The sequence below is a fragment of the Mesoplodon bidens genome (genome assembly GCF_964165515.1).
Source record: "Mesoplodon bidens genome assembly, chromosome: 2".
Taxonomy (NCBI): domain Eukaryota; kingdom Metazoa; phylum Chordata; class Mammalia; order Artiodactyla; family Ziphiidae; genus Mesoplodon; species Mesoplodon bidens.
Genome location: NC_138177.1, coordinates 148,687,437 through 148,708,190, shown reverse-complemented (window position 1 = coordinate 148,708,190; position 20,754 = coordinate 148,687,437). Strand labels below are relative to the sequence as shown.

The 20,754-nt window shown below is 37.6% G+C and overlaps 1 protein-coding gene across 7 annotated transcripts in view; it reads left to right on the top strand.

The window, feature by feature from the left end:
* The window catches only part of MAST2 (microtubule associated serine/threonine kinase 2), a gene marked incomplete at its 5' end in the record, with an annotated part of 199,737 nt that overhangs the window by 73,685 nt on the left and 105,298 nt on the right, over positions 1-20,754 (top strand). For all 7 annotated transcript variants that reach the window (XM_081226012.1, XM_081226011.1, XM_081226013.1 and 4 more), the window contains one exon: positions 7,043-7,074. In XM_081226012.1, coding sequence (XP_081082138.1) covers positions 7,043-7,074 — 32 coding nt within the window. The remainder of the gene's footprint in view (positions 1-7,042; positions 7,075-20,754) is intronic.

Genomic DNA, 20,754 nt, shown 5'->3' with positions numbered 1-20,754 from the left:
AGATTAGTCTAATACTAGAAAATCAATCACTGTAATTCACCACATTAACACAATAGAGGAGAAAAACCATATGATTATTTCAGCATATGCAGAGAAAGTACTTGGCAAAATCAATACTCATTACTGATAAAAACTCTAAACAAATTAGGAATAGAAAGGAACTTTATCAATTTGATCAAAGTGGCCTATGAAAAATCTACAGCTAACATCATATTTAGTAGTAAAATGTTGAACTCTTTCCCTCTACAATCAAATGAGAAGCAAGGCAAGGATGTGTACCACAGACAATCCTAGAAAGTGGAAAGAAGTAAAACTATTTATAGAGAACATGATTGTTTATATAGAAAAATCCTAGGGAATGTACAAAACAGTCATTACAACTATAATAATGAATTTAAGTTGTAATATATACAGTTAATATGTAAAAAATCAATTGGTTTCCCATACCAGAAGCAAGCAATTGGTAAGTGAAATAAAGATTTTATTTACAATAGCTTCAAAAATCATCTTAACTTTATATAATATTATATAACAACTATATTTCAATTTAAAAAATCTTCTTAGAGATAAAGTTAGCAATAGAAGTAGAAGATCTTTTTGATGAAAACTATAAAACATTGCTTAGAGTAATTAAAGCAGGTCTAAGTTAGTGGAGAAATACTGTGTTCATGGATATAAAGACTCGATATTAGGCTGTCACTGCTTTCCAAATTGGTCTGTAATCCCAGCAGGCCTTTTTTGGGTAAAAGTGAATAATCTGTTTCTAAAATTCATATCACAATGCAAAGAATCTAGAATATCCAAAGCAATATTGAAAAAGAACAGAGTTAAAGCACCCCATGATCTGACTTCAATACTTGATATAAAGCTACATGATCAAGAAAGTGTGGTGCTGGCATAGGCTAGAAAAATAGATCAGTAGAGTGCAGTAGAGAGCCAGAAATAGCCCATTCTATTACAATTTGATTTTCAACAAAGGTGGCGAAGCAATCTGTTGAGAAAAATAGTGTTTTTAATACATGGTGCTGGAATAAGTGGATAGCATATGGAAAAAAATGAGCCTTAACCCCATCTCACATATTACCCCCAAATTAATTCAGAGGTGGATCATAAACATATGTGGACCTAAATATAAAGGCTAAAACCATAAAGCATATGGAAATAAAATATAGGAAAATATTTTTGTGTCCTTGGCATGGGCAAAGTTTTCTTAGACAAGATACTAAAAGCATTAACCATTAAAAAAATACTGGCAAATTGACCTTCATTAAAGTAAAAACTTTTGTTCATCAAAAGATGCCACTTATGGGCTTCCCTGGTGGTGCAGTGGTTGAGAGTTCGCCTGCCGATGCAGGGGACACAGGTTCGTGCCCCGGTCCGGCAAGATCCCACATGCCGCGGAGTGGCTAGGCCCGTGAGCCATGGCCGATGAGCCTGCGCGTCCAGAGCCTGTGCTCCGCGATGGGAAAGGCCACAACAGTGAGAGGCCCGCGTACTGCAAAAAAAAAAAAAAAAAAAAAAGATGCCACTTATGGCGGGGGATGGTGGTGGTGTGATGAATTGGGAGATTGGGATTGACATATATACACTAATATGTATAAAATGGATAACTAATAAGAACCTGCTGTATAAAAAAATAAATAAAATTCTAAAATTTAAAAAAAAAAGAAAAGAGGACAGAAGCATATTATCTAGAGAAATAGAGGCCAATCAGCAGAAGAATTAAAAGAGAAAGGTTAAAAGTAGCCTCATAGAACTGAAGGTTGAGGAGAGAGGATGGAAGGATTCTGTTTGTTTTATTCGAAGTTGTTCTGTAGCGTTTGTGTGTTTTTTTTTAACCAGATGCGTGTGTCATTTTGATAAAAATGAAGTCAACTTCTCTTGCCCCTGTTATTCTCTGCTTGAGCACTGATCCCAACTTGTAACTACTTTAGTTATGTGTGTGATGACTCAGTTATTGTCTTTCTTCCCGTTAGACTGTAAGCTCCATGAGGACAAGAAAAATCTGTCTTTTTCAAAAAAAAAAGACGCCACTTATGGGAATTCCCTTGTGATCCAGTGGTTAGGACTCCACGCTTCCACTGCAGGGGGCACGGGTTTGTTCCCTGGTCGGGGAACCAAGATCCCACAAACAGTGTGGCATGGTAAAAAAAAAAAAAAAAAAGAAGACACCACTTATAACTTCACTAGGCAAGCCACAGGCTGGGAGAAAATACTCATAAAAATATCTAATAAAGGACTTGCATCTAGAATATATGAAGAACGCTTACAACTCAATAATAAAAAGATAAATAGTCCAGTTATAAAAAGGGCAAAATATTTTAAGGTAATTCATACAAGAATATGTACTGATGGCTAATAAGCACATGACAAGATGCTCAACATCATTATTCATCAGGAAAATGCAAATCCACAGTGAGATACCGCTACACACTCACAAGAATAGCTGAAATTTAAAATGCTGATATCATATCTTGGCATGAATGTAGAGCAATTCTTATATTATTAACGAGGGTAACCTATATTAGCTAGAATGTGGAGCAATTGAAACTCTCATACATTGTTAATGGAAGTGTAACATGGTCTAATCACTTTAGAAAAATATCTGGTAGTTTCTTATAAAACTAAACATACATCTATCCTATAACCCAGCAATTACACTCTTATTTACTCAAGACAAATGAGACATAGGCCTATTAAAAGGACTTGTACAGGAATGCTAATAGCTCAAAACTGGATATAACTCAAATGTCCATTAGTAGGAGAAAGGATAAATAAACTGTGGTATATTAATATGATTGGATATTGCTACTGTTATATACAACTACATGGATGAATTTCTGAAACACTATACTGAGTGAAAGAAGGGGTTATATAAAGAGGTTCATACTTGTATAATTCCATTGATATGAAGCTCTGGTGAAAAAAAATCTATGGTGAAAATATGGGAATAGTGTTTGTTTGGGGCAAGGGAATAGTGGTTTGTTGGGGATTTACCAAGAAAGGACATGATGAAACTTTCTGAATTGATGGAAGTATTCTGTATTTTGATAGGGATTTAAGTTATCTGAGCATATACATTTATCATACTTATTCACTGGTATACCTAAGGTTTGTGCAGTTCAGCGTTTATAAGTTTACCTTAAAAAAAAACCCAACATGAAAAAGTTGTAAACAAATACTGAATTCTACTTAATGATATACATACTGAAATGTGTACTGATGTCCACAGTCTACTTTGAGATGCATTTAAAAAAAACCAAAAACAAAATAACAACAACCACAAAACAACAGGGACTTCCCTGGTGGTCCAGTTGGTAAGAATCCACACTCCCAGGCTTCCCTGGTGGTGCAGTGGTTAAGAATCCGCCTGCCACTGCGGGGGACAGGGGTTCGAGCCCTGGTCTGGGAAGATCCCACATACCGCAGAACAACTAAGCCTGTGCGCCACAACTACTGAGCCTGTGCTCTAGAGCCCATGAGGCACAACTACTGAAGCCTGTGCACCACAACTACGGAAGCAGAGTCCCAAGAATAACTCCCATAATTTTGAGGACTCATAACAATGTGAGTGGACTTGCCTTACAAATATCAAGATTTATTGTCAAGCTATACCAATTAAACAGTGTGGTATAGGCACAGGGGCTGACAGCACAGTGGAATAGAATATAGTCAAGAAAGACACCCATGTGTACATGGAAACTTAATATATGACAGAACTGACATTGCATATCATTTAATAAATGGCTTGGGATAATTGATCACTCCTATAGAAAAAAATATAATGGGATTCCTATCTCCCACCATATGCAAAAATAAGTTCCAGGTATATTCACAAACTTAGTGTGAAAAGTAAACCTATAATCTTTTAGAAGAAAATATAAATAAATGTATTCATGTCTCTCTGTGTCAGGGATGTAATTCTTAATATTTATTTATTTATTTAGGCTGCTCTGGGTCTTAGTTGAGGCATGCGAGCTCTTAGTTGTGGCATGTGTGTGGGATCTAGTTCCCCTACCAGGGATCGAACCTGGGTTCTCTGCATTGGGAGCGTGGAGTCTTAGGGATGTATTTCTTATATGTAAAAATAGATAATATAAAGGAGAATAATAGATTTGATGATATAAAATTAAATTCTTTGGTGACTCCATTAAAAAAAAGTAAAAAGACTGAGAGAACATTTTCAGTGAATATAATCCACAAATAATTAGTATCCAGAATATATTAGGTAAATGCCTATAACTCAATAAGAAAAAAGATAGAAAACCTAATAAAAAAATAGGCCAGGGATATACACTTGACCCTGCGTCTTGGCGGGCTCCCCAGCTGCAGATATGGAGGGCCAACTGTACTGTATGGCACTTTTTTATCTAAGGGACTTGAACATCTGCAGGTATTAGTATCTGCCAGGAGTTCTGAAACGAATCCCCCACTGATACCGAGGGACGATTGTAAATAGGCAATTCACAGTTGAGGAAACCCTAATGGCCAATAAACATATAAAACACTGTTTAGCTTCACTAGTAATTATGAGAAATGACAATTAAACCCATTCTGTGATATGATCACAGCCATTAGATTGACAAAAATTAAACAGTCTAACAAATGCCAGGTATTGGCGAGTATGTGAAATCATTTGTTCAACAAATTTTTGAGCACCTACTACTTGCCAGTCACTGTTCTAAGTGGTTGAGGTACATTACTAAATAAAACAGACTAAGATCCCAGCACTCATGGAGCTTAGATTTTAGTGGGGAAAGACAGAAAATGAACAATAAACATTATAAACAAGTAAATTACGTAGTACATTAGAAGTGGTAAGTGTATTGAAAGTGTATTGGTTATAAAAGCAGAGTGGAGTAAGAGTGTGATGGGGTGGAAAATACATTGTAATGTTATATAGAGCTATCAGGGTAGTAGGCTTCATTAAGAACTCAGGGGAAAATTGAGCCAAGAGATTTGAAAGCTGTAGGGGTTAGCCAAGGAAATATTTTGGGAAGAGGAGCATTCTAGGCAGAGTGCACAGATTAGCACAAGGCTTTAAGGCAGAAGAATACCAAATGTGTTTGACAAACAGTAAAGTCCAGTGTGGCCGAATCAAAATGTGCAAGTGTGCACGGGATAGAGGAGGTCAGAGAGATACTGGGGAAGGGTGGTGGGTCACCCACCTAGGTCTTGACTTTTATTCTTGAATGACATGGGGAGCCATTCCAGGATTTTGAGTAGGAGTGTTGTGATCTTACTGACCTTTAAAAGGATCACTCTGTTAAGAATAGACCATGTGGGTTAAGGATAGAAGCAGGAATGGGATACCAGTTGGAGACAGTTGTGAGGCTGGGGAGAGACCATGGTGGCTTAGATCGTAATAGCAAAACCCAAGAGATTCTGTAACTCATTTAGCAGTAAAACCTGACCTAATTTGAACTCTTCTGGTGACAAAACTGAACTGAGACTCTTTAGAGTTTTTATCACATTTATTGTGGCTATCATACACTTTACTGGAGAAATCTTAATGTTTTTGATGTATTTTGTTGGTGACCTAGTCTTTGTTGAGGGTATTATATATATATGTATATGTGTGTGTGTGTGTGTGTGTGTGTGTGTGTGTGTGTGTATATATATATATATATGCTATTACTTTTATTACCCACCCCCAATTCTGATTTCTAAAACATGACTAAATCCAAGGTTTTTGGTTAAGAGATTGTAAGCATGTAAGTCTTTGGAGATAGTGAAAAATGGTTGTATTCTGGCTGTATTTTAAATTTAAAGCCATTAAGAATTCCTGTTGGATGGGATGTGGGGTGTGTTAAAAACAAGAGTCCAGATGTCCAGGGTTTTGGTCTGAACAACAGGAAGAATAGAATTACCGTCATCTGAGATGGGGAAAGGCTATGGTTGGAGTCCGTTTTGGTGGAGAGAACACATTCAGTTTTGGACACTTTGGATTTGAGATGTTGAGAAGGCAATTGATTATAAGTGTCAGGAGTTTGAGAGACAGGTCTGGAAAGGAGAACTCTTAGGAAGTGTTGGAGGGGAAAGGTAAATTGGTACAGTCATTTTGGGAGCAATTTCTGATGCAGTTTCTGACTCAGTTCATGCCACATCTAAGTGTATACTTCCAAGAAACTTTTTATACATGTGCATGAGGAAGCAAGTACAGCATGTTTATAGGAGCATTGTTTTGATGGAGAAGAAAAACATGGAAAGAAAATTAAATTTCCACTTACTGGAGAATGGATAAATAAATACTATAAAAATCTATAGACTGGACTACTGTACTATAGATATATGAACTAAAGTGAAATATATTCACATGGGTGAATCTCCTAATTATAATGTAGATTGATATCAGCAGATGAATATATACAGTGTTTTAAGTATATAATTTAAAAATGTGTAAAACAATACTAATAATTTATGGATATATGTAATAAAAAATAAAGACACTTATGGAAAAGATAAGCAAAAAATTAAGAATAGTTGTTAAGTGGAGACTAGTGGGAGGTGGGACTTGATAAATTTAGAAAGCAAGTCACAGGGGCCCATCTGCTATTACAAGGGTTATCTCTCATGCCAGTGGTGTGTATAGTCATCTCTTTGTGATATTATTTTCTGTACTTATTTATTTGTCAAAAATATTTTATAATTAAAGAAAATATTCCATTTCATTCCTTTCATATCACTGACTCTAATGATATGAGTCCTTTACAATTCATCAGCCATTGATGGCTGGCCCAGTGAATACCTGGAATCTTCATTGGCCAGTTGGTTCCATCTAGTGGTGAAAGTGCTGCAAGTATTCCATGAGACATTCCTTTTGGGAAGGAAGAATGAGGAGACAGATGATAGATAGTTAACCAGACTGCTTATTATTTCACTAAAATTTGAGAGACAAAGAAAAAGGTTATTATTTAGAAATATTGAGTTTTTGCCATTATTAATATGATGCTATAAATCTTCTAGGACATTTAGTACAGACCTGTAGGACTCAGATGGGTCCTTACTTCTCTCTAACTTATGTTTGTGTTTTGCTTTTCAGAAGGAGTTGAGCATTCCAAGAAGAGGCAGCTTGTAAGTAGATGATGATTATGATTGATTATTATATCCTGCTTAGGAATCCCTCCTGGGGACTGTTCTCAGTATCACTCAGAGGACTCTCATTCATGAGTGTTTTTTTCTGTGGACTCCTGTTTGGGCCAGTGAAACCAGTGGGCCAGCCAACTTCTCTCACTAGGTCAGCTCCTCCACTCTGCCTCATCACTCCCCACCCCAGATCCTCTTCTCTGTGTCAATTTTTGCCTAGGGTCTGGGGGAAAGCTGCCACTTAAATACCCATCACAGTCTTATGCTTGTGTTTTGGGCTTTACCGAGTTTTAGTAGAGTCAAGCTTTTTTAGAATGTTAAAATTGAAACTCTTAGCATCTACATCTGTCCCATAGCATGGTACTAGGGAGAGGTCAGCAAGTTGGGGCAAAAAAAGCTACGTTTGGGTTCACGGTTGGAATAAGGCTGTCGTTTACCTTTTTGTTCTCTTCTGGCTTCAGGGCTGGGGCAATTCGTTAATAATCTTTGTCTCTGGATTTCAGTTTCATAGGTTTTCTTGGCTTGCTTTTTCTCTAAGACTTCTGTTGGGGTAGTACTGCATATTTGGCTAATCAGAATCATCTAGAATGCTTATTTTTCAGATTAAAAACAAACATTTAAATAATAGAAGCAGTTAAAATGCAGATTCTGAGCTTGTTTAAACTAAAATCTCCATGTCGGGGCCTGGGAGCCTGTACTTTTGCACCTGCGAGCACAGCCATTGTGATTTTGCTAAGGAGCCAGATTTGGGAAACACGAAAGAAATAGGGCTGTGTTAAAATGATGGCTTTGAAAACTCTCTCACAGACATGTATGAGACATGACTACAGAGAGGACACGACAGTATTCCTATTTATTTATTAAGTATACTTTATGTATGTATCATATGCATTTAAAAATGTGTGAAACACATGGTGTTTCTGTTACTGTCATCCTGGGATTTTGTTTTGTAAAAATGCTCCAATGATTAAATTGTCGTCTGAGATTCTTGTAAAATCCTTTTGGCTGCTTTATGAAAGCTCACTGTGCTTTGATATAAAGAGACTGGAGTTATGAGTCAGCAAACTCCTAGGGTTCAGTCTTGGCTATGTCACTTAATTAGTTTTGTAATGTAGAGGAATTGCTTCATCTCCTCAGTTGCCTTATCTATAAAATGATAAACCATGATACCTGTTTCTTTTTTTTTATATATGTATAGGTATTAGAAAGATCACTTAATATATGTGATAGTGCTTCATTTTTTAGTTTTAGTCTAAGGTGTGTTAGTTTTAGAATTCTTGTAAATATATTAGGTTAAATTTGGATATATTTCATTATTTAAGAGTCACATTTCTGTCTTTAAATTCATTTCTAGCAGTGGATCTCAATTCTAGGTTCTCAAGTGTCCTGAGTCTTCTAAAAATTGGGCAAGGGCGCTACCAGGACTCTTAATGGAATGACACACTGAATAGGTATACATAACTGAAGGAGAGTGGCTTTTCAGCATCACATTCAGCAACTATTTGTACTTGGTCACTTTCCTATTATTTCTGTCAGTTTTTTTTTCTTTTGGTTCCCTTTATTTGGAAGTTCTCTGAGATTTGCCTTTGCTTAAGTTTAGGTGAAATGAATTAAGGCCTGAGGCAGTTAGCTTCTTCCAGGAATGTGTGCCTCTAATGAATAGAGTTTGCTGAGAAGGAAGGATATCCTGTGAAAATGATTTTTATTTGAAACAGGAGGAATTTTTGGATCAATTTAGTTTTTTTTATTATTGATTGAATTTTTTTTAAACTTTTAATCTTTATTTATTTGGCTGCGTCGGGTCTTAGTTGTGACATGGGCTCTAGAGCGTGTGGGCTTAGTTGCCTCGTGACATGTGGGGTCTTAGTTCCCCAGCCAGGGATCGATCCTGCGTGTCTCCTACATTGGAAGGCGGATTCTTAACTACTGGACCACCAGGGAAGTCCCAGGATCAATTTAGTTTTAAACTAGAGGAATTTCTTGGTTATTTATTGTAGTTAAAGTTAGGCGTATTCTAACTGCCTTTAAATATTTAATTAATAAAGATCAGAAGTACTTTTTTTTTGGCTGCACTGCGTGGCTTGCGGGATCTTACTTCCCCAACCAGGGATTGAACCCCCACCCCAGCAGTGAAAGCACCCAGTCCTTAACCACTGGACCTCCAGGGAATTCGCCAGAAATACTTTTTAATAAAGTAACTCCCATTTAAACAATTGATCATTCAGTAAATACATACTAATACCTACTGTGTGTTGGGCACTGATCTAAGTTCTGAGGTTATAAGATTCAGTTAGACACATTCCTCTATTTTGAAAACTTAGAAGTTAAGTAAACCAGAAAAGTATATATTTTTTATCTTTAGTATTAGAGTAGAAAGAGTTTTATTCTGGAAGGAATCTTGGAAACATGGATACTAACCTAGGCTTTGCTACTAACAAGTTATATGTGATTTCAACAGGAACTATCATTTCTGGGCTTGAAATGCCTCACTTGTAAAATGAGGGGACTGGCTTACCTGGGCTTACCTGATCTCTGTGCTTAGTCGTACCTCTTCTTCAGAGAGCTGGGCAAGTCTTCGTAGGGAGTATGCAGTAGGAGGTAGACATGGCTTAGCATCTGAAGTAGAGAAGACAGGAAATTAAGAACCACAAAGCGTAAGGTGTTTTGAATAAGTTTAATCAATACTTAAACATTTGTAGTAAGTGTGGAGAAACTGATGTTAATAAAACGAGTGACTTACCACTTAGCCCATTATTTCTTGTCCTTGTAGCCTAGTCTGGAAAGTTAAAAGTTATTATAATTGTCCCCTGAGTCTTGGTCAGAAAGAGAGGGGTATTGTACTTAGATCCCTGTTTTCTTCTGCCCCAGAATGGCTCTTGCAAGAGCAGAACCTACTGTATGCCCACCAGGTATAAAGGCCCATTTCCTTTGGCATGTTCTCATTAGTATACATTATAGGTGGAGAGAGATTTGGAGTTTGCAGCTGGTTTGGTGTTCTTGTCTTTAGAGAGGGAGTCAGATTCATTTAATTAGCATAATGTTAAAATAGCTGAGCAATATAAAATAAATGAAGTTCAGTCATTTTGGAGGCTGTCAATTGTTATGCTTTTCCATGTAATTTGGTAGTTCCATGAAAATGGACAGGAACTAAAAAATGGATTTCGAGATGTATGTGATATCTTTTCATTATACAAAATGCACTTCCACCCAACAAGTAATTCCTCCAATGTCTCCAAATTAGTAAATGGAATCATAGCATAGAAGTAAAGAGCCTGGGCTTGAGTCAGGCAGACCTAGGTTGAGTCTCTGCCCTACCATTTACTACATATTTTTTCATAAAACAAGTTACTACATTTCTGTTTGTCTTTTTGCTTCCATTTATTCATTCATTTGTTCAAATTCATCCATCCATCCATGCATCTATCATACTGTATTTATTCAGTTCTTGTTATGTGGAGGCACTGTTCTAAATACTGGAGATACCATAGGTTTTAGCAGACAGAGAGACGGACAGACAAAAGCATGTATGATATGTCATGGTATTGAGTGCTATGAAGAAAAATAAAACCAGATAAAGAGATATGAGGGTATGTGTTTTTGTGGGGCAGGGGTTGAAATTTTTTGTTTTTAACTAATTAATTTATTTATTTTGGGCTGCGTTGATTAATTTATTTTTGTTGCTGCTTGTGGGCTTTCTATAGTTGCGGCAAGCGGGGGCTACTCTTCATTGCGATGCGCGGGCTTCTCATTGCAGTGGCTTCTCTTGTGGCGGAGCACGGGCTCTAGGCATGCGGGCTCAGTAGTTGTGGCACGCAGGCTCAGTAGTTGTGGCACGCGGGCTCAGTAGTTGTGGCTCGCAGGCTCTAGAGTGCAGGCTCAGTAGTTGTGGTACACGGGCTTAGTTGCTCCACTGCATGTGAGATCTTCCTGGACCAGGGCTCGAACCCGTGTCCCCTGCATTGGCAGGCGGATTCTTAACCACTGTGCCACCAGGGAAGCCCAGGGGTTGAAATTTTAAATCATGTTTTCTAGGAATTTTTTCATTAAGATGATGTTTGAGTAGAGAATAGGAGTCTGGAATGAGTGATGTTGATGTATATACTGGGCAATAGCATCCCAGGTAGGGATACAGCATGTGCCAAGGTCCTGAGGTGGGAACATGCTTGGCATGTAGAAAGGAGGCTGGAGTGGCTATTGCTAAGTGAACAATGGTGTTGGGGTGGGAGGGTGTAGGAGAACATGAGGCAGGAGCTGGATTTTGTAATGCCTTGTGGGCCACAGAAAGGACTTTGCATTTTGTACTAATTGGGACAGAAAGTCAGTGGGTAGTTTTAAGCAGAGTAATGATGTGATCTGTCAGAGAGTTTTGGGGGAAGGGCAGTTTATTTTATTGAAATATGATTCACATACTGTATAATCACCATTTAAGAATACACGATTCACTGGTTTTTAACATGTTCGCAAGGTCTTACAATCATTACTACTTTCAATTAGAAGATTTTCATCACCCCAAAAGAAACCCCCTACTCCTTTGCAATCACTCCCCTATTCTATGCTCCCTCTAGCCCCTGGTAACCACTAATCTACATCTGTCTTTCTTTCTTTTTTTTTTTTTTTGATGTGGACCATTTTTAAAGTCTTTATTGAATCTGTTACAACATTGCTTCTGTTTTATGTTTTGTTTTTTTGGCCGTGAGGCATGTGGGATCTTAGCTCCCCAACCAGGGATCGAACCCTCACCCCCTGCATTGGAAGGTGAAGTCTTAACCACTGGACTGCCAGGGAAGTCCCCCTGATCTACATCTGTCTTAATAGATTTGCCTATTATGAACATTACATATAAATGGAATTATATAAAATGTGGCTTCTTGTGTCTGGTTTCTTTCACTCAGCATAACTTTTTCAAGATTCATCCATGTTTTAGCACATGTCAGTACTTCATTCCTTTTCAAGGCTAAATAATATTCCATTGTATGTATGTACCATATTTTGTTTATCCATTATCCATTAATGGACATTGTGAGTAATGCTGCTCTGAACATGGATGTACAAGTACCTATTTGAGTCCTTGCTTTCAGTTATTTTGGGTAGATACCTAGAAGTGGAATTGTTGGATCATTTGACAGTTCTTTAGCTTTTTGAGGAACCACCATACTGCTTTCCATAGCAGCTGCACCATTTCTTACTCCTACCAGCAATACACCAGAATACACCAGGGTTCCAGTTTCTCCGCATCCTAGCTAACACTTGTTATTTTCCATTTTTAAAAGAATAGCCATCTTCACATGAAAAGATGCACAATATCACTAATTATTAGAGAAATGCAAATCAAAACCACAGTGAGATATCACCTCACACCTGTCAGAATGGCTATCATCAAAAAGTCTACAGATAGCAAATGTTGGAGAGGATGTGGAGAAATGGGAACCCTCGTACACTGTTGGTAGGAATGTAAATTGGTGCAGCCACTGTGGAAAACAGTATGGCGATTCCCCCAAAAAACTAAAAATAGAACTATCATATGATCCAGCAATTCCACTCCTGGGTGTATATCTGGAAAAAATGACAACACTTATTAGAAAATATACATGCACCCCAATGTTCATTGAAACACTATTTGCAATAGCTAAGATATGGAAGCAACCCAAGTGTCCATCAACAGATGAATGGATAAAGAAGATGTTATATATATAAATACATATATGTATGTGTGCATAATGGAATATTACTCAGCCATAAAAAGAATGAAATTCTTCCATTTGCATCAACATGGATAGACCTAGATAATATTATGCTTAGTGAAATGTCAGACAGGAGAAAGACAAATACTATATGATATTACTTATATGTGAAATCTAAAAATAATACAAATGATTGTATATACAAAACAGAAACAGATTCATAGGCATAGAAAACACACTTGTGGTTACCACAGGGGAGAGGGAAGTGGGGAGGGACAAATTAGGGGTATGGGATTAACAGGTATAAACTACTGTATATAAAACAGATAAGCAACAAGAATTTACTGTGTAACACAGGGAATTATTCCTATTATTGTAATAACCCATAATGGAGTATAGTCTGCAAAAATACTGAATTGCTATGCTGAAACTAACATAATATTGTAAATCAATTATATGTTAATTAAAAAAATAGCCATCTTAATATGTATGAAGTGGTGTCTCATTGTGGTTTTATTTTGCATTTTCCTAATTACTAGTGATGTTGAGCATCTTTTCGTATGATTATTGTTCATTTGTAAACCTTCTCTGGAGAAATCAAGTTCTTTGTCCATTTTTTAATTGGTCTGTTTATTTTTGTTGTTGAGTTATAGAAATTCTCTCTATATTCTAGATATTCAGCTCTTATCAAGTATATGATTTGTATATATTTTCTTCCATTTTTTGGATTGTATTTTCACTTTCTTGATAGTGTCCTTGATGCACAAAAGTTTTTAATTTTGATGAAGTTCAATTTATCTATCTTATCTTTTGTTGCTTGAGCTTTTGGTGTCATATCCAAGAAATCATTGCCAAATCCAGTGTCATAAAGATTTCCTCCGTGTGTTTTCTTCTAAGAGTTTTAGCTCTCATAATTAGGCCTTTGATCACTTCTGAGTTAATTTTTCTTTATGGTGTAAAGTAAGTATCTAACTGCATTCTTTTGCATATGAGTATCTAGTATTCTCAGGACCATTTGTTGAAAAGACTGTCCTTAACCCATTGAATGGTCTTGGCACCCTTGTCAAGTTTTTGACCATACATGTGAAGATTTATTTGGGGGCTCTCTATTCTATTCTGTGGTGTGTATTTCTGTCCTGTGCTAGTACCCCACTGTTTTCATTACTGTAGCTTTGTAATAAGTTTTGAAATCAAGAAGTGTGAAATCAAGAACCAACTTTGTTCTTCAAGATTGTTTTGGCTATTCAGGGTTCCTTGTGATTCCATATGAATGTTAGGATGAGTTTCTCTTTCTGCTATAAAAAAATTGTTGGGATTTTGATATGGATTACATGGAATTCATAGATTGATTTGGGTGATATTGTCAAACTTGACAATATTAAGTCTTCCAATCCATGAACATGGGATGTTTTTCTATTTAATTTCAGAAATGTTTTGTAGTAGTTTTCAGTGTACAAGTCTTCACTTCCTTAGTTAAATTTATTCCTAAATATTTCATTATATGTGATGCTATTATAAATGGAATTATTTCTTAAATTCTTTTTTAGATTGTTCATTGTTAGTGTATAGATGCAACTGATTTTTATTGGTTGGTTTTGTATTCTCCAGCTTTGCTGAATTTGTTTCTCATTGTGGTTTTGATTTGCATTTCCCTAATGACCAATGATGTTGAGCATTTTTTTGTGTACTTGTTGGCTATTTGCATAACTTCTTTGGAGAAATGTTTATTCAAATCCTTTGCCCATTTAAAAATGTGACTTGTCTTTTATTGAACTGTAAGAGTACTTTATTTATGTGTTTGTTTGTTTATTTATTTATTTATTTATTTATGACCACACCATAAATGGGATCTTAGTTCCCCAACCAGAAATCGAACCCGCACCCCCTGCAGTGGGAGCATGGAGTCTTAACAACTGGACTGCCAGGGAAGTCCCTGTAAGAGTACTTTATATATTCTATATACTAGACCCTTATCAGACACTTGGTTTGCAAATATTTTCTATTCTGTGGGTTGTTGTTTTACTTTCTTGATAGTGACCATTGATGCACAAAAGTTTGTAATTTTGATGAAGTCCAGTTTATCTGCTTTTTCATTGGTTGGGCTTTTGATATCATATCATATCTAAGAAACCATTGCCTAATTTAAGATCTGATTTGTTCCTGTGCTTTAATTTATGAAGGTAACTGATTGATGACACAAAGAGGCTAATGCTATTGAAAGAAGAATTTATTACTTACAGTTTCCTCAAGAGAAGGGGCATGCCATGCCATGCAGGGCCACGTGGGGAAAGCACCAGGTTTGGTCAGGAGGCAGAAAGTTGCAAGGGGAAGCCAGAGAGCCTTTATTGGGGTTTCCACAGGAAAGGCAAAGCAGGGCAGGGTAAACAGTGTAGGACTGGCTACTTTGAATAATGTTGGCGGGTTCAGGGCTAGAGGTCTGGTCTTTAGCTGTTTGGTACTTGGCCCTGAGTGATATAGGGCAGATGAAATAATGGCTTGATGTCTGCGAGTTTGATAAAGGAGGTGGTTGGGAGTGTGGACTCAGGATTGATTGGAGGGTTTGTAATAGCAATTTTGCATACCTGCAAAAGCTGGATTACAGAGGAGATATGAATAAGTTTGGCTGTTAGTTTGGCTAGCAATTAATGGATGCCAAATAGACAAATACAGAATCTAAGAAAACAGTTAGAATGAGGTTATGATGATTTACTTCTGTTTCCTTTTAAGGGTTTTATGGTTTTAGCTCTTACTTTAGGTCTTTGATTCCTTATTAGTTATTTTTTATATGTGATATTCTTTTTATATGTGGTATAATTTTTATATGTGGTATCGGTAGGGGTCTGATTTCATTCCTTTGAATGTGCATAGCTGTTGTCCCAGCACCATTTGTTGAAAGAACTTTTCTTTCCCTAGTGAATAGTTGTCTTAGGTTTTAGCAAGGTCACTGGTTGCTCAGACTGTAGGGAGAGCAGGAGTGAAAGCTGGACAGTAAGTGAGGAAACCATTACAAAATTCAGTCAAGGTGATGATTGCTTAGGCAGGGTGGTAGCAGCTTAGGTGGTGAGAAGTGATTGGATTCTGGATGTATTTTGAAAAGAGAGCTGACAGTATTTGTTGATAGTTATGAATTTTGGTGTATGAGAGAAAGAGAGGAATTGAGGGTGATGGTAAGGTTTTAGGGCTGAGTAGGTAGATGGATATGGTTGCCATTTACTGAGCAAGTAGAGAATATTGTGAATGGAGCAGGGTTTTTTGTTGTTGTTGTTGTTTTTGCTCTTGGGAGGGGCAGGATAAGGGTTGTTGGAGGAATCAGAACTTTGGTGCTTGCTTGACATCCAAGAAGGAGTGTTGATAAAGCAATTGCATATATGAATCCTGGGGATCAAGGGTGAGATATGATCTGGAGATATACATTTAGGGATTGACAGCATATAGATGATATTTAAGCTATGGGATTGGATGAGATAAACTACGAAATGCTACTTAAGTGTGGTCAGCTGACTGGTGATGATCAATGAACTGTTTGTTACCAGTTTGCCAGAAGTTAATAAGTACAGAAATTTAGAGTAAGCAATTTGACATTGTTGTGACCTTCAGGCATTTGATCATTTTTCTGTTATTTCATATTTATTGTATTTTGCAATGGTTTGTGAATGGATGGAAATTTCACTTGGCCTGTCACCACAGCTGGTTTGAGAAGCACTGACCTGGTGAGTGAGTGAATCTAGATAGAAAAGTTATCTAAGGACTGAGCCCTGGGGCACTTCGTATTTACTTGTTAAGAGATAAAGAGAATCCATTAGTAAAGAAGACTGAGAAGGACTGTCTGAGTGAGGTTGCAACAAAACCAAGAGAAAGTGTTTGGTGTTTCCAAAGACACAAGAAGAAAGTGTGTCAAGGCTATGTAAGATGACCAACTAAGAATTGATCTTTGGGTTAGTAATAGGGAAGACCAAATGGGTGACCTTGGCAAGTGACATTGATCAGAGATGCGTCCAAAGCTTGATTTGAATGGGCTCAAGACAGAATAGGAGACAGTATTACCTGTGTGTTATTTGTGTTAAAAAATGTTTAACCTCAATCTAATGAATGAGGAAACAGTCAGAGAAGTTCAAGTTGAGGGGATAATCTGTAGAAGTACTGGCCTGAACTCTTCAAAAATGTTGAAGTTGTAAAAGACCACAAACAAGCAAACACTAAGGATATGCTCTAGATTATTGGAGAAAAGAGACTTGGTGAATAAATGTAATTCTTGATTAATTTTTGGTTGGATCCTGGATTTTAAAAAATAGTTGAAGGACATTATTGGGACAGTTGAGGAAATTTGAATGTGGACTTTCGTTAGGTGAAAATGTGCCAGTGTTAAACTTCCTTAGTGTGACAATTGTGTGGTGGTTGTTCCTTATTCTTAGGCCAAGGACATTAATTGTGGAAGTATTTGAGAGGAGGTATTATGATGTTTACAACTGACTTTCAAATGGTTCAGTTAACAAAAAATAAGTGTGTATATGTGTGAGTGATTGAGTGTGTGTGTGTGTGTGTGTGTGTGTGTGTTAGAGCAAGAGAGGGAGAGAATGAGAGGGAAAGAGACTGGAGAGAAAAAAGCAAATGTAACAAAATGTTAACAGTGTTAAAGGTAAGTGAAGGGTATATAGAGTTTTATTGGATTATTCATGTTCCTCTTCTGATAATTTGGAGAGAAGGTAGTGGGTCTATACTATTGTTTCAAAGTGATTTGCTGAAAAGAGGATTTTAGAAATCAGGTGACACCTGGAAAGGTTATAGAGTTGAGTATTTTTTCCCCTCTTTTTTATAAATTTATTTATTTTATTTTATTTATTTTTGGTTGCGTTGGGTCTTTGTTGCTGCGCGTGGGCTTCTCATTGCGGTGGCTTCTCTTGTTGCAGAGCACGGGCTCTAGGCGTGCGGGCTTCAGTAGTTGTGGCTTGCAGGCTCAGTAGTTGTGGCTCGTGGGCTTCAGTAGTTGTGGTTCGCGGGCTCTAGAGCACAGGCTCATTAGCTGTGGGACACGGGCTTAGTTGCTTCATGGCATGTGGGATCTTCCCGGACCAGGGCTCGAACCTGTGAACCCTACATTGGCAGGCGGGCGGATTCTTAACCACTGCGCCACCAAGGAAGTCCCTCCCTCTTTTTAAAACATAAATAGGAGATATTACATCTTGTTTGTATGTCAATGAAATTATCCAGTAGTGAAGGAGAAGTTGATGCAGGAGAGGAGAGAACAACTGCTGGAATATTCTTGAGTAAGCAAAAATGGAGGCCATCTAGGTACATGTGGGGGTATTGGCCTTAGACAAGAGTGTTGACAGTTTGTCCACAGTAGCCTCAGGTACCTCACTTTATTTGTAAAAGATTATGCATGTAAAGTGTATGGCATAGTGCCTTCAATTAAGCGCTCAACTATTTGTTATTGTTAAAGCATTTAGTGCAGTACCTATTACTAGCAGACTTTGAAAAAAATGGTAGTTGTTTTTTATTGTTCTTATTATTAGCAGTCCATAATAACCTGTTAGAAACTGTAAATGCTTCAGAAAAACAAATTAGTTAAGATCCTAAACCAAGTTAAAAGAACAATAGTGTGCCTTAGAAGAGCCACAGGATATTCATGGTTGGCTTTGGTCACATTAGAGAAGAGAGCAACTAAATTCCAATATGGGGAATGAGAACATCCAGGCCTGCAGTGATAAGGGCTTTGTTGGGGCAAGATTGGTTATGAAAGTTCTTTTGGCCTGGCTCATACCATTTATTTTAGATGTAGCTTCCTGAAATTAAATTGTTTTCATTTTTAGAAAGCTATTTCATATTTAAACTCATCTGGGTATTTTTTAATGCATTAAAAAATCTAGTCTAGAATACCAGACCTAGAGGAGCTGATAACTTTGTTGACAGTGTACATATCTGTGGAAAAAAATTGAAAGAAAATGAAGTTCTGAAGCTATTTATATTTGTTTACCCAAGCCATAGGAATACTGTATTTTGCTTTCTCTCAATCAAAACAGCTCTGAATGACTTCCCTCGCCTGGCTCTGTGGAAGGGACCTCCTCTTGGCAATTCCTTTCACATAGGATTTTTTGTTAATTTGTTTGTGAATTTCAGCACCAATTCCTAGGCCCTACACTTAGGAGCTCAATGTAAATAGTGTTTATGTCTCTAGTTACCCAGAAAGTTAAGCTTTTCTAATACCTATTACAACTCAAGGTAATTGGCCCCATATTTCTTGAAATGTCTTTATTTCTTTGAGGCTGTGAGCAGTCAGTAGAGGTAAAGAATGGACTGTAGGAGTGAAGAAGTAGCTACAGCACCTGTCATGCTGTCTGTGTGTGTGTGTGTGTGTGTGTGTGTGTGTGTGTGTTGCTATTGGTGGCCTTTATTAAACTTAAGAGTCCTATAGGATAGTTACCTTTTTGCAGTGCTGGCTTACTCATTTGTTCAGTGGACTAGAACATCAGATATTGGATGAAAGTAAATGCCAGGTGTCTGCAATGATAGGCAGTGTGCAGGGAGGAGTTCCTGGGGCTCAAGGATTTGCTGTATCAAGCTTTACCACTGTGAAACTGACATGTGAAACACTGTCATGTACTTTCCCACTCTGATGCAACTTGATGGTATTTGCCTGGATGAATGCTTCTGGAGAATATGCTAAAAAGAGATACCACCTGCTACACATAGTAAATCCTTTGTGTGGTGTCACTGGTGCTTGATATAAGGCTTTAGTTTCTGTGTGGACTTCGCAAATCAGGAAATTTTGGTACCTGTAAGGACTTTGAAGCCCAGAGTAATAGCTTTGTGTTACATTTAACAGTCTTTTTTTAAAATTGGGCTAATACAGGAAACGATCTTACATAGGTTCTCTACCTCTCCAGTGGGAAGGCAGGGATTGGCAGAGATTGGCAGGGATGAGCAATAGTTATTACTAATTTCCCAATAAGAACCATTTTGTTGTTAAAAAATGGACATGGTTTGTCAGTGAGCCATAAGTATGTGGACACAAGACCTGAAAATGGAGAATTCGTGAGAACCTGTTTTGTTACCGCTATGCTGAAAATAGCTATCATTATGCTGATCATATGCGCGTTTATATGTCTTGACCTTGCAACTACCAGTTCACTATAAGGTACTTGGATATCTCAGAGACAGCTCATCTTTAGCATTTATAAAACCGAAGGTAGGGACTTTCCTGGTGGTGCAGTGGTTAAGAATCCACCTGCCAACACAGGGGACACGGGTTCAAGCCCTGTCCAGGAAGGTCCCATTTGCTGCGGAGCAACAAAGCCCGTGCGCCGCAACTACTGAGCCTGCGCTCTAGAGCCTGCAAGCCACAACTACTGAGCCCGCGTGCCACAACTATTGAAGCCCGTGTGCCTAGAGCCCCTGCTCCGCAACAAGAGAAGCTACTGCATTGAGAAGCCCACGCACCGCAAGGAAGAGTAGCCCCCCCCTCGCCGCAACTAGAGAAAGCCCGTGCGCAGCAACAAAGACCCAACGCAGCCAAAAATAAATAAATAAATAAATTTATAAAAACAAAAAACAAAAAACCAAAGGTATTACCTTTCTCAGAAATCTACTCCTCTCTTATTCTCTAGCTTACTAAATGGTACCACTTCCTCAAGACAGAAAACTCAGTTATTCTTGTCACCTGTCTCTGCCTCACACCAACCCCTTTCTTTTATACCTCTAAATATCTCTTAAGTTCCTCTACTTCTTTCTGCTACCACTGTTATGTCCATATTGTCCAAGCCATTGTAATCTCTTGGCTCTGCTACTGCTGTAACTTCCTAACCAGTTTTTCTTTGTCTAGCATTGCTTACCCCCCAGTCCACCCATCCATTATAGAATAGCCAGAAAAAGTTTTTTAAAGTACGGATTTGATTATTAGATGTTTATTTAAACTCATTTAGTGCATTTTTTATTACTCTTAGGATCACATCTGAGAGTCTTGACATGGTCCATAAAACTGTCTGTGCAA